Source organism: Trachypithecus francoisi, unplaced genomic scaffold (genome assembly GCF_009764315.1).
Source record: "Trachypithecus francoisi isolate TF-2019V2 unplaced genomic scaffold, Tfra_2.0 Lachesis_group13, whole genome shotgun sequence".
Classification (NCBI taxonomy): Eukaryota; Metazoa; Chordata; class Mammalia; order Primates; family Cercopithecidae; genus Trachypithecus; species Trachypithecus francoisi.
In genome coordinates, this window is record NW_022681458.1 from 72,398,039 (window position 1) to 72,412,128 (window position 14,090).

The window sequence follows — 14,090 nt, forward strand, 5'->3', positions numbered from 1 at the left end:
CAGTAATTTCTACACAAAAAAAGCTGAATTTTGGCTGGGCACGGTGGCTCACGCCTGTAATCCGAGCACTTTGGGAGGCCAAGGCGGTGGATCACCCTGTGAGACCAGCTTGGCCAACATGGTAAAACTCCATCTCTACTAAAAATACAAAAAATTAGCCAGGCGTGCTGGCAGGCGCCTGTAATCCCAGCTATTTGGGAGGCTGAGGCAGGAGAATCACTTAAACCCGGGAGGCAGAGGTTGCGGTGAGCTGACATCGCACCACTGCACTCCAGCCTGGGCAATAAGAGCGAAACTCCATCTCAAAAAAAAAAAAAAGGCAGAATTTTTTTTGCACAGACAGAAATTAATGCTGAGCAGTAGTAGTAATAGGAAGAAACTTCCATGAACCTACATTCATGCAGGTCATCTTTAGATTAAAAATGCTTCCATTTTTCCCTTCATATTTTCAGATAACAGATAATTAAAAAGCTATGTACCTATGTTGTCTATGTTTTATAACTGTTTTGTCAACAACAAAAATATAACAACAAAAAAAAAAAAACACACTTTCAAGCCGGGCGTGGTGGCTCACGCCTGTAATCCCAGCACTTTGGGAAGCCGAGGCGGGTGGATCACAAGGTCAGGAGATCGAGACCACGGTGAAACCCCGTCTCTACTAAAAAAAAAAAATACAAAAAATTAGCCGGGCGTGGTAGCAGGCGCCTGTAGTCGCAGCTACTCAGGAGGCTGAGGCAGGAGAATGGCATAAACCCGGGAGGCAGAGCTTGCAGTGAGCCAAGATCGCACCACTGCACTCCAGCCTGGGCAACAGAGCAAGACTCCGTCTCAAAAATATATATATATTTTTTTATAAATATTATATATTTATAAATATATATATAAAACACACTTTCATGTGAAGTACTCTTGGATTAAACTAATGATAAGCTTTAAGGTTCTCATAATAAATAATTTCTATTTCTAAAATAGGACACCTGTAATACAAAACGTAAATTTCCAAAAAAGTCTGCTAACTACTATATGAGAAATAATGCTGAAGGCTATTTCAATAACCCAGCTAGTAACTGGTTCCTTCATTCCAAAGAGACAGTAATTTGGAACCAAATCAAAATAATATTTTTCTTCTCTATATATTCTTTTTTCTTTTCTTCTTTTTTCTGGGGGGGGGTGGGGGGTGGGGCACAGGGTCTCACTCTGTCACCCAGACTGGAGTGCAGTGATGTAATCATAGCTCACTGCAGTCTTGAACTCCTGAGCTCAAGGGATCCTCCTGCCTCAGCCTCCCAAGTAGCTAGGACTACAGGCACACGCCACCACCACACCTAGCTAACTTTTAAAAATGTTTGCAAAGACAGGGTCTCTATGTTGCCTAGCTGGTCTTGAATTCCTGGCTTCAAGCAATCCTCCTGCCTCAGCTCCCCAAAGTGCTGGGATTACAGGTATGAACCACCATGCCCAGCTTATTTTTCTGTATTTTAAGATATATTCTTTGTTAAGTAGAATTACTTAACAAAGGATTGTATGTTTTTGTTTAAAATGTACAAATAAGGAAGTATAATGGTTTGCTCACAATAAAGATAACAAGACAGTTTTAGAAATGAGGACATTATATAACATACCCCTACACTTTAAGGATGGAGATGGAAGACGAAAATGTGTGCCACAGTTTCAAAATGAATATACAGTTATTTATAGTACTAAATAATTTTAAAACTCTAAAAATAATGCAAAATGTAATCTCTTACAGAAAAGAAATGCAGGTTATCATTAGAAAGGTAAAAAAAAATCGGGCCGGGCGCGGTGGCTCAAGCCTGTAATCCCAGCACTTTGGGAGGCCGAGGCGGGTGGATCACGAGGTCAGGAGATGGAGACCATCCTGGCTAACACGGTGAAACCCCGTCTCTACTAAAAAATACAAAAAACTAGCCGGGCGAGGTGGCGGGCGCCTGTAGTCCCAGCTACTCGGGAGGCTGAGGCAGGAGAGTGGCGTAAACCCGGGCGGTGGAGCTTGCAGTGAGCTGAGATCCGGCCACTGCACTCCAGCCCGGGCGACAGAGCGAGACTCCGTCTCAAAAAAAAAAAAGAAAGGTAAAAAAAATCATAAAAAGTTAATAAACTTGATTCATACTACTAATGAATATCTATAATTCACAACGTCAGACTAAGAACTTTTAATAGATACCTAAATCCAAATATTTACCTAACTGAAGTATGTTAATCAAGATTGTGATTAAATCTTAAAAAGTAAGAAGAACATCTGTATTTTCTCTCTTAAATATTAACATGATGATTACACACCCATATATTCTACCAGTAATCTGGAAGTCAGCAATTTGACCCTATCATAAGTTATTATATAATATACATGGAGAAAAAATACATACAGACCTCTTTAAAAAAGGTGATAAAACATTTTATCTTCTAAAATCTAAGTTAAATTCAAACGTTTTCAGGAATTCTCAATTCTGCTTTATCATAGTACTGCAAATAAAGTCACGTTAACCCCACAAAATGGTTACTTCCTCATCTGCAAAAGCTCAAATAAGTTTGATCAAAAACATTTATGACCCCAGAAGCAGAAAGCACGAAACTATGTCAACTACAACGTATCTATAAGGTTATATAATTTATCTTTAGTGTGTTTCTATTCAGTCCATATAGTCATCTCTTTTTAAATGTTAAGCAAAAAAATGATCTCTGAAAAAATTCACCTCATAATTAATGCTAAAACTTTGTAAATTTACAATTTAAAAAGAGTACTAATAAGAATTAGATTAAAACATACCTGGTTCATTATAGCCTTCTCTTAAGTACTGAATAAGACAAAATATAAATCTTGGAAGAACAAATTCAGACATCATCAGTAAGTCTTTAGGGACACAGGGAATATTTGAACTTGATTTAATTTGATGCCTTTTGCAAAACCTGTAACACGAAAAAGAAAAAAATTAACAGTAATGTCTAATCAGTTAAAAATATATTATTTCTATTTACAATATTCATAAATAGAATACAGGCCAATAAATCCTTCTTTATGATTTTTACGGTATCAAGTTAAAAGAATGTAATTTTAATCAGTGTTTATATAAAAATGGCACTCAGGTATATTTTTCCCAAGAAAAGACCATACTATTAATAGTTAAATTCCAACTAGAATACAAAAAGAAACTCTCATTACAGGGCACATTTTTTAATTGAAATGTATTCCTTTCAGGTACCACTTATGACTTCCACTCTTTTAAACCATTAAGTACAAGCTGATCACTTCCAAAGCATTTACATTTTTCCTATTTCTAACTTATTGCATTAATGAACAGGTAAGTGATAAAAAAACTTGAAGTTTATTTTAAAAGTTTATATGTTTAAGTGTATACATTCCTTTTAATCTTGTTTATATTCATCCTATTTTTCTTTTTCTTTTTTTTTTTTTTGAGGAGTCTTGGTCTGTCGCCCAGGCTGGAGTGCAATGGCACAATCTAGGCTCACTGCAATCTCTGCTTCCCAGGTTCAAGTGATTCTCCCACCTCAGCCTCCCAAGTAGCTGGGAACTACAGGTGTGCACCACCTCACCAGCTAAGTATTTTTTATTTTTAGTAGAGACGGGGTTTCACCATGTTGGTTGGCCAGGCTGGTCTTGAACTCCTGACCTCAGGTGATCTGCCCACCTCAGCCCCACAAAGCGCTGGGATTACAGGCCACTGCGCCTGGCGTATATTCATTTTCAAGTATGATTGGTATGCTCGAGCAAAAATGAAGTAAACTATTCTTTTTTTTTTTTTTTTCCTTAAAGACAGGGTCTCGCTTTGCCACCCACATGCATCCTGGAAGTACTGAGCTCAAGCAATCCTCCCACCTCAACCTCAGGCATGCACCACTATGCTTGGCTAATTTTTTTTATTTTTACTTTTTGTAGAGACAGGGTCTTGCTACATTGCCAAGGCTGAAGTACAACTCTTGGCCTCTAGCAATCCTCCAGCCTCGACTTTCCAAAGTACTGGGATTGTGGCCGGGCGCGGTGGCTCAAGCCTGTAATCCCAGCACTTTGGGAGGCCGAGACGGGTGGATCACGAGGTCAGGAGATCGAGACCATCCTGGCTAACACGGTGAAACCCCGTCTCTACTAAAAAAATACAAAAAACTAGCCGGGCGAGGTGGCAGGCGCCTGTAGTCCCAGCTACTCGGGAGGCTGAGGCAGGAGAATGGCGTAAACGGCGTAAACCCGGGAGGCGGAGCTTGTAGTGAGCTGAGATCCCGCCCCTGCACTCCAGCCGGGCGACAGAGCGAGACTCCGTCTCAAAAAAAAAAAAAAAAACAAAGTACTGGGATTGTGAGCCACTGTGCCCCACCCTGAAGAAAACTATTCTATAGTCAACATCCAAATAATCACAAACAAGTTATTCTGTGACCAAACACATAGTTACCACATTAAACATGTAAAATGCCTAGAAATAAGTAGAAGGGAAGAGAAGCTATTTAAGCTGTAAAATATAGAAGATCTGAATAAACAGAGAAAAACCATATTTCTAAACAGAAAAATTGATTTTTTTTTTTTTAAAGACAGTTTTGGCCAGGCACGGTGGCTCACGCCTGTAATCTCAGCACTTTGGGAGGCAGAAGCTGGTGCATCACCTGAGGTCAGGAGTTTGAGAACAGCCTGGTCAACAGGGTGAAACCCTGTCTCTACTAAAAATACAAAAATTAGCCAGGCATAGTGGCATGTGCCTGTAGTCCTAGCTACTCAGGAGGCTGAGGCAGGAGAATCGCTTGAATCCAGGAGGTGGAGGTTGCAGTGAGCCAAGACCATGTGACTGCACTCCAGCCTGGGTGACTGAGTGAGGCTCTGTCTCAAAAAAATAATAATAATAATAAAAGACAGTTTTCCCCAGACTTAATGCCATTAGATTTACATCCCAATGGAATTAATCACAAACTAATTCTAAAGTTCAAATGGAAGAGCATATTTGTGAAAAATACTATTAAAACCTGAAAAAAAAAGGTTAATGATAATGAACTAGACCTTAGAGCACAGTACAAAATTATTTTAATTAAAATTCTGTGGTAATGTGCCAATATCAATGGACCACAATGGGCCAGACATGGTGGCTCATGCCTGTAATCCCAGCATGTTGGGAGGCCGAGGCAGAAGGATCACATGAGGCCAGGAGTTCAAAACCAGCCTAGGTGACGTACCAAGACCCAGTCTACCAAAAAAAAATTAAATAATTTAAAATGAACAACAACGAAGTCCAGAAAAAGAATATACAAATTTGTGATGAATGTGACATCTCAAATCAATATGGTGGGAAGAAGACTTAATAAACTACGTTAGGACAAAATTTACTATTATTTAAATGCAGGAAGCAAATTTGATTCCTATCTTATACTATATACAAAATATATTCCATATACATTAAAAATCAAATGTAAGCAATGGAACCTGGAAGATAATTAACTATTTTCCTACATTATCTCCGAATATACAAAGCCTAAGTTAAGACTTAAAACCAAAAGCCACAAAAGTAAGAAAAGAAACTGACTATGCAAATCAAAAGTTTCTACACAGGAGACAGTAACAAACTGGAAAAAATATTTACAATATATAAATGAGATAAAAGATTAATATCGGCCGGGCGCAGTGGCTCAAGCCTGTAATCCCAGCACTTTGGGAGGCCGAGACGGGCGGATCGCGAGGTCAGGAGATCGAGACCATCCTGGCTAACACGGTGAAACCCCGTCTCTACTAAAAATACAAAAAAAAAACACTAGCCGGGCGAGATGGCGGGCGCCTGTAGTCCCAGCTACTCGGGAGGCTGAGGCAGGAGAATGGCGTAAACCCGGGAGGCGGAGCTTGCAGTGAGCTGAGATCCGGCCACTGCACTCCAGTCCGGGCGACAGAGCGAGACTCCGCCTCAAAAAAAAAAAAAAAAAGATTAATATCTATGATTACAAACTCTCAAAAATGGGTAAGAAAAATAAAACAATTCAATAGAAAAATCAAGCAAGGTCATGAACAATTCACAAAACAAGTACCAAAGAGCCAATAAACAACTGGAAAGATGTTCCAGTTTTCTCTAATAAAGCAATGAATTTTATTAAAACAAAAAATGAATAACTGGAGAAACCATTTTGTGGTATCTAGTGAAATAACTGACCCATGCAATGGAGCCATTAGAGGAAAGCTTGAGGGGAAATTTTCATTACTGTTACTTATAGTTCATTACAGTTAATTTTATTAGATGTGGTAACAATATTGTGGTTAAATAAGAAAAAGATCTGACTATCACATCCTTATCAATCTGCTGGGCGAGGTGGCTCACACCCGTAATCCGAACACTTTAGGAGGCTGAGGCGAGCGGACTGCTTGAGGTCAGGAGTTCAAGACCACCCTGGCCAACATGGTGAAGCCCTGTCTCTACTAAAAAATACAAAAAATTAGCTGGGCATGGTGGCACACGCCTGTAGTCCTAGCTACTCAGGAGGCTGAGGCAGGAGAATCACTTGAACCTGGGAGGCAGAGGTTGCAGTGAGCCGAGATCGTGCCACTGCACTCAAGCCGGGGTGACAGAGCAAGACTCCATCTTAAAAAAAAAAATTATCAATCTTAGTATCACCAGAGGTTTAAAAACAAAACAAAACAAAAAAGCAGAGAGACTGAGATGTGAGTAAAGCACACAACACCATTTATGAAATGTTCTTATCAAACAAATTGAACTTGAATGACACCATGTCTCCAGACTAATGTTCATTTACAAGAAGTATGGGAGATAAAGGAACATGTTAAATGATACCACAAAAAAGCAAATAGACAAATGGAGAATGTGAGACATTATACAGTACAACTGACCCAGTTTCTGTAACCTGTCAGTGACAGAGGGGAGTAAAGGGGTATGAGGGCTACTCTAGGTTAAAAGAGGCTTGAGACACCCAATAAGCACATGCAATATGTAAACCAATTCTAACAAACTAACTCTGAAAGGAATTTTTGGAAGGCATTTTTTAATCTTTCACAAAGGAAATTCCTTTCTGAGGGAATCTTATTACAAACTGGGTACTAGTTCATTACAGTTGATTTTATTAGTGTGATAATGCCATTGTGGTTATACAAGAAAATGTTCATGCTTATTTGATGATACAGGAACCATTTTATGTGGGTGTGACAATAACAGCAATGTGATTGTCACTAAAAAGTGAATTCCTGGCTGGGTGCAGTGGCTCATGCCTGTAATCCCAGTATTTTGGGAGGCCAAGGCAGGCAGATCACTTGATGTCAGGAGTTCAAGACCAGCCTGGCCAATACAGCAAAGCCCTGTTTCTACTAAAAACACAAAACTTAGGCGTGGTGGTGTGCACAAGAATCACTTGAACCCAGGAGGTGGAGACTGCAGTGAGCTGAGATCATGCGCCACTTCACTCCAGCCTGGATAACAGAATAAGACTGTATCTTAAATAAAAATAAAAAATAAAGTAAATTCCCTGTCTTTTAGATAGAGATAGGGATTTACAGATGAAATGCTCTAATATATGGGACCTTCAAAATAATCTGGTGAGATAAAGGGAAGTAGATGGGAGTATACCAAGAGCAGCTCTGAATTGCTACTTGTTGAAACTGAGAGATACATGAGGTTTCATTATGTTATGTTCATGAAACAGAATATGGATCGATATCGAAGTCAATAAAGTACTCTTCTGATGTTTAAGGAATTCATTTAAAAGATTGTAATTTAAATTTGTCTTTCAGTCAAAAATGACAACAAGGGATTTTTCCCCTAATAAAAAGATCCTACTAGTTAGGTTCATTGTGCTGACTGCTTTTATATACGTTTTAAATTTTCTATACTAAAAAACTAAAAATCTTAAAAAGAAAAAAAAATTCCCTACTCTTTAAAAATGAATGCTGAAGCATATCTGTGTAAAATAACATGATTTGGGGGAGTTGTTTTAAAATACTTCCGCGAAAGGGAAAAAAGAGCAGTTGAAGCGAATGTGGCTAAAATCTTTAAAAATGTTGAGTCTGCATTATTACCACAGGAAGGTTCAACGCCCTGTTTTTGCATATGTTTGGAAATTTTCATAATGTAAAAAGTTTTTCATCTTGCAGATCAGGAAAGATTCACTTTACTAATTCATTGAAAGCATGTTCAGAAATTTTTGTTGTACACATGAAGTGTAAACAGTTCGAGTTTTTGTTGGCACTTGACCATATCTATTAAAATTTTCGGCCGGGCGCGGTGGCTCAAGCCTGTAATCCCAGCACTTTGGGAGGCCGAGACGGGCGGATCACGAGGTCAGGAGATCGAGACCATCCTGGCTAACATGGTGAAACCCCGTCTCTACTAAAAAATACAAAAAACTAGCCGGGCGACATGGCGGGCGCCTGTAGTCCCAGCTGCTTGGGAGGCTGAGGCAGGAGAATGGCGTAAACCCAGGAGGCGGAGCTTGCAGTGAGCTGAGACCCGGCCACTGCACTCCAGCCTGGGCGGCAGAGCGAGACTCCGTCTCAAAAAAAAAAAAAAAAAAAACAAAAACAAAAACAAAAAAATTTTAAATGTTCATAACACAAGCTTAGCATTTCTATTTCTATGAATTTATTATACAGAAATACTCTGAAATATATTTACAATGATGTTCATTATACCTCCATTTAGAATACAAAAAAGTTAAAAATGCATGCATTTAATCATAGAAGAAAAGTAAAACAAACTATGGCAGATCGATAACATACTTTGATTTTTACAAAAATGAAGTGGAATAATAAGTGCTAAAGTATAATTATATCTAAGATAAATTAAGTGAGAAATGAATTGTATAGAAGTATATACATTTAATCTCTTCTATAAATACGATTTTGGAGAATGGGAAAGAAACGTTAATATATATAAGAAGAAAAATATTTTCAGAAATATAAAGCAAACTTTGTAGAAATTAACTGAGAGTATGACATGTCATACTTTCACTTACAATGTTAATTCTACCTATAATGTTTGAATTTTATATAACAAACATACGTACAACCTTATAATGAAAAGGAAAAATTTAAGCCAAAAATGAAAAATAAGTTATGCCATACATTTGGTTTTAGTTCCACAATTTAAAACATCATTGGTATTCTTTTTTGCTTCAAGGACCCTTTTGAGAATCTAATGAAAATTATAACTCTTAAGAAAATATATACATAAATGCAAAATAAAAGTTAGCATGTTCACACTCTGCTGAAGTCTATCTACCCTTAAGGTAGGGCTTTTAATTGTTAGGTCAGCAGATGACAGAGCAGAGAGATGGATTTTCCTTGGTCCTCAAGGCAGACACACAGGCAGAGCCTGAGCAGCCTCCTCAGTTGCCTCTGTGTCCCATCCAAATACTATTTTCCATATCTGCCATATTATGATAAAGGGTAGGAAGCTTCACACCTTAAGGTTCAAACCTTGATTTAAAAGAAAAAACGAATTTAAGAACTTCTTCCAGTCCAGCCACATTTGCTCACACCTATAATCCCAGCACTTTGGGAGGCCGAGGTGGGCAACTCACTTGAGATCAGGAGTTCAAGACCAGCCTGGCCAACATGGTGAAACCCCGTCTGCACTAAAATTACAAAAATTAGCCAGACATGGTGGCATACACCTGTAATCCCAGCTATTCAGGAAGCTGAGGTAGAGAATCGCTTGAACTCAGGAGGCGGAAGTTGCAGTGAGCTGAGATCTCACCACTGCACTCCAGCCTGGATGACAGAGCAAGACTTCATCTCAAAAAAAAAAAAAACAACAACAACAACAACAACAAAAGCTTCTTCCAGCTGGGACACACAATATCTAAATAAAATCAAGTACACTTTTTTAAAAGCTATATTTCCATAAAAGCTCTTCTTTTTTTTTTTTTTTTTTTTTGAGACACAGTCTCAACTCTGTTGCCCAGGCTGGAGAAATCAAGTACCCTTTTTAAAAGCTATATTCCCATAAAAGCTTTTTTTTTCTTTTTTCTTTTCTTTGAGACACAGTCTCACTCTGTTGCCCAGGCCAGCGTGCAGTGGCACAACACCGGCTCACTGCAACCCCCGCCTCCTGGGTTCAAGCAATTCTCCTGCATCAGCCTCCCGAGTAGCTGGGACTACAGGTGCCCGCCACCACACCCATCTAATTTTTTGTATTTTTAGTAGAAATGGGGTTTCACCATGTGGGCCAGGCTAGTCTCGAACTCCTGACCTCACTTGATGCACCGGCCTCGGCCTCCCAAAGTGTTGGGATTACAGGTGTGAGCCACCGTGCCCGGCCTTTGTAAAAGCTTTTAAAGATAAAGGAGAACCTGGCCCGTGTGACAGATTAAAGAGCTAGCTGTGATCTAAGACAACTTAATTAAGAAGCCCGTAAGCATAAATGTGAAGGACAGAAAATGGATGAAACGAAAGCCAGGAGAGAAGAATAGGAAAACATAATTGGGCACAAAACTGAAGGATGCACTAAAAGAATTGACAGCTGGAAAACAGAAAGAGAAAGGATTAGAAAGCACAGAAAGCTCTCCTTGGACACTTTGTGCAGGAAAGAATCCAATTCCAAAGAGCAACTGAGTGGAGTAAAGAAAAATATGAACACAGTACCAAGTAGCTAAGCCAAAGGAACAATGGTCTAAGTAATTTCGAGACTGAGGTTATAGAAGTGTATCAGAAGACTGGAGATTAAAAACTTAATGGTCAAAAAAGTAAAAAAAAAAAAAAAAAAAAATCATACTCTGGCAACTAGTTTGAGTACGGCAGAACTGTCCCATGTGGATGTAACATACTGTAAGGCTGACGAACAATACTGGTTTTTGTAATTGAGGCTGAGCATAGTGTGGGGGACTGACCATTTAACATAGCAGATGCTCAATAAAGACTTGATAATACTCAGTTTGAGGCAGGAAGGTTGCCTGAGCCCAGGAATTCGTGACCAGCTTGGGCAATATAGCATGACCCTGTCTCTTTAAAAAATATTTTTTAAAATTACTATTAACATTTCATCAAGTCCTAGAAAAAGACTTGCTGGAACAAAGAATTAATTAAACAGAACAAAAAAAAAAATTTTTTTTTTTTTTTTTGAGACAAAATCTTGCTCTGTTGCCCAGGCTGGAGTGCCATGGCATGATCTCGGCTCACCGCAACCTCAGCCTCCCGGGTTCAAGCGATTCTCCTGCCACAGTGTCCAGAGTAGCTAGAATTACAGGCATATGCCATGATGTCCAGGTAATGTTTTTTTGTTGTTTTCTTGTTTTTGGGGGGTTTTTTTGAGACAGAGTCTCGCACTGTCGCCCAGGCTGGAGTGCAGTGGCGCAATCTTGTTTCACTGCAAGCTCCACCTCCTGGGTTCATGCCATTCTCCTGCCTCAGCCTCTCAAGTAGCTGGAACTACAGGCACCCACCACCACACTCAGCTAATTTTTTTGTATTTTTTTTTAGTAGAGACGGGGTTTCACTGTGTTAGCCAGGATGGTCTCGATGTCCTGACCTCATGATCCACCTTCCTCAGCCTCCCAAAGTGCTGGGACTACAGGCATGAGCCACCGTGCCGGCCTTTTTTTGTATTTTTAGTACAGATAGGGTTTCGCCATGTTGGCCAGGCTGGTCTCGAACTCCTGACCTCAAGTGATCTGCCTGCCTTGGCCTCCCAAAGTGCTGGGATTACAGGCGTCAGCCACTGCGCCTAGCCAACAAAATTATTTTAAGGGTATCCAATTAAATAATAATCTGGGACCCATTTAATAATCCCAGTTGTTCAAATTTTTTTTGAATAGCTACTACATGCCCGGAACCTAGGCCCTGGGAATATGGAGGCCTTGTCCTCATGGAGCTAACTTTCTGAGGGAGGAGGAAAGAGAGAAACAAGAAAATAAATAATGGAAATATCTGATAGTAATAAATTCTACAAAATTATTTCTAGCCTGGGCAACACTGCAAAACCCCATCCTTACAAAAAATACAAACATTAGCCAGATGTGGTGGTGTGCACCTGTAATCCCAGCTACTCAGGAGGCTGACATAGGAGGATCACTTGAACCTGGGCGCAGGAGGTTGCAGTAGCCAAGATCGTCCCATTGCACTCCATTCTGGGTGACAGGGTAAGATCCTATCTCAAAAAAAAAGAAAAGAAAAAGAAGCACCATATATAAAAAGTATCCATGAGACTCCTTTAGATTGGGTTTGTCAGGGAAGGTCTTTCTGAAGAGGTGATATTTAGGCTACAGGCCAAAACGACATGAAGGAGGTAGGCTAGACATGCAAAGCTCTGGGAGAGTTAAGGAAGAAAGTTTGCTATTTTTACTTTGTGTGTTTAGATTGTACCAATTCAACCATCAAGAAATTTACTTCATTTAGAACACCTAAATTGATCCTAAAATTCATGTCACTTCATCAGCAATGACTAAGCCTACAGGTAGAACCAATAAGTCAAGTAAGCTAACCAAAAGACACCAGTAAAATCAGTCAAAGACCTGACAAATCAAACTGCATATAAACATGTATTAACAATCTCTCCCCAAATGAACAAGACTCCAAATGAACAAGAGAAGGGCTTTCTAGACAACTGGTATAGCTCCAAATTAAAAATGAGGCAGGAAGTAATACATTCACATTAGCAGTTCAGAGGTCACAGATAATTTTCTTCAAGGAACACAACAGATTTGAAAGATTAAGAAGGTTAAATAGTCCTTAGTGGGCAAGGATGTTACAGCAATAATAGAATGATCAAATAGAACTACAAAAATAGTAGACAAAATGACTTCTCTATATTTTGTTTGACATCATCTTTTTAAAATTTTTCACTGAAGCACAACTGATAAAAAATTGCCTAAAAGGTAAGTAAGCAACTCAACAAAATATCACTAAATGAACATACTCATGTAAACGCCAACGCCAATTCAAGATCAAGAAACACAACATTACCCCCCAGAAACTCTCCTTATGATTCTTTTAAAATCAAATTTAAATGACTAAAAGCAAACTTCCTGGACTGTGGGAGAAGTAGAGGAGAGAGGAAACAAAAGGGGAGGGGGGGTTCTGGTGCTCTCTTTGCAAGTTACTGATATTTGGTGGGGAGAAAGAGGGCAAGGAGAGGTCAACTCAAATAATGAAACCAAATTTTTCAAGAATTTGAAAAGTATGTGAGATAATAAGCTCCCCTACAGATGTTCTTTGGCAAGAACATGCCATTCTCAACTTACTACACACATTACACATTATTTTGCAACAAATTATACACATACACATTATTCTGCATATAATTTTGGATAATTCATGGAGATTCCTGGAAAGTCATACCACCCCCCATGTTAAACGCCCTGATGATATAATCTGTGCCCTTCATCTGGCAGGTGGGGAAATCTCAGAAACATTACATGACACACCTAACTAAACTTTAACAAAATTATCAAAAGGTATTTAGGATACAGGCCAAAATGACATAAAAGGCATACCATAAACATATATGATATCTACCTAAATGAATCTATATATTTAATATGATCCAGTGAAAATAACAGTAAGGAGTAAACAAGCTGATTCTAAAGTTTATATGGAAAAATAAACAAGAATCGCTAAGAAAATTTAAAAAAAACGAGTAATAAGTCAAGTAGCTTTGTCAGAGATGAAAATTTATTTTAAAGTTGAAATCATCAGAAGTATTGATTCCAGCCTTTAGGAAGCTAATATTCTATAGGACAGAAATAGACAATGATGATGAATACAATTAAGTAAACTACAAAACAAAGAAAGGGAGATCAGAAATTCAGTTCCAAATTCACCTATACATATTCCTGGGCCATTTTCCTAAATATACATTTCTACATCTCTAATAGGAAGGACTAAAGTACAGCTCCATCCCATGTCTAAAACTGTTAGATAAATGGTAAGAACTAAAAGAAAAAACTTTAAATTCCATCTACACGGGTTTAAATAATATTTAGTGGACCCTAAAGTACCAGAAAAGCAAAAAAAAATTTTATGAAAACTAAAAATTTTAAATTAAATTACAGCATGCACATAAGATCAGAAAACTTGAAAGTAAAAATAGAGATGTTGTAAACCTATTAAACTATTAAGACAGTAAATGTACATTGAAACCTTGAAG

General features: G+C 38.6%; 1 protein-coding gene across 8 annotated transcripts in view; it reads right to left on the reverse strand.

Moving 5' to 3' along the window:
• The window catches only part of UBR3 (ubiquitin protein ligase E3 component n-recognin 3), a 279,870-nt gene that overhangs the window by 226,246 nt on the left and 39,534 nt on the right, over window positions 1-14,090 (reverse strand). For all 8 annotated transcript variants that reach the window (XM_033231180.1, XM_033231173.1, XM_033231172.1 and 5 more), the window contains exon 2: window positions 2,789-2,928. In XM_033231180.1, coding sequence (XP_033087071.1) covers window positions 2,789-2,928 — 140 coding nt within the window. The remainder of the gene's footprint in view (window positions 1-2,788; window positions 2,929-14,090) is intronic.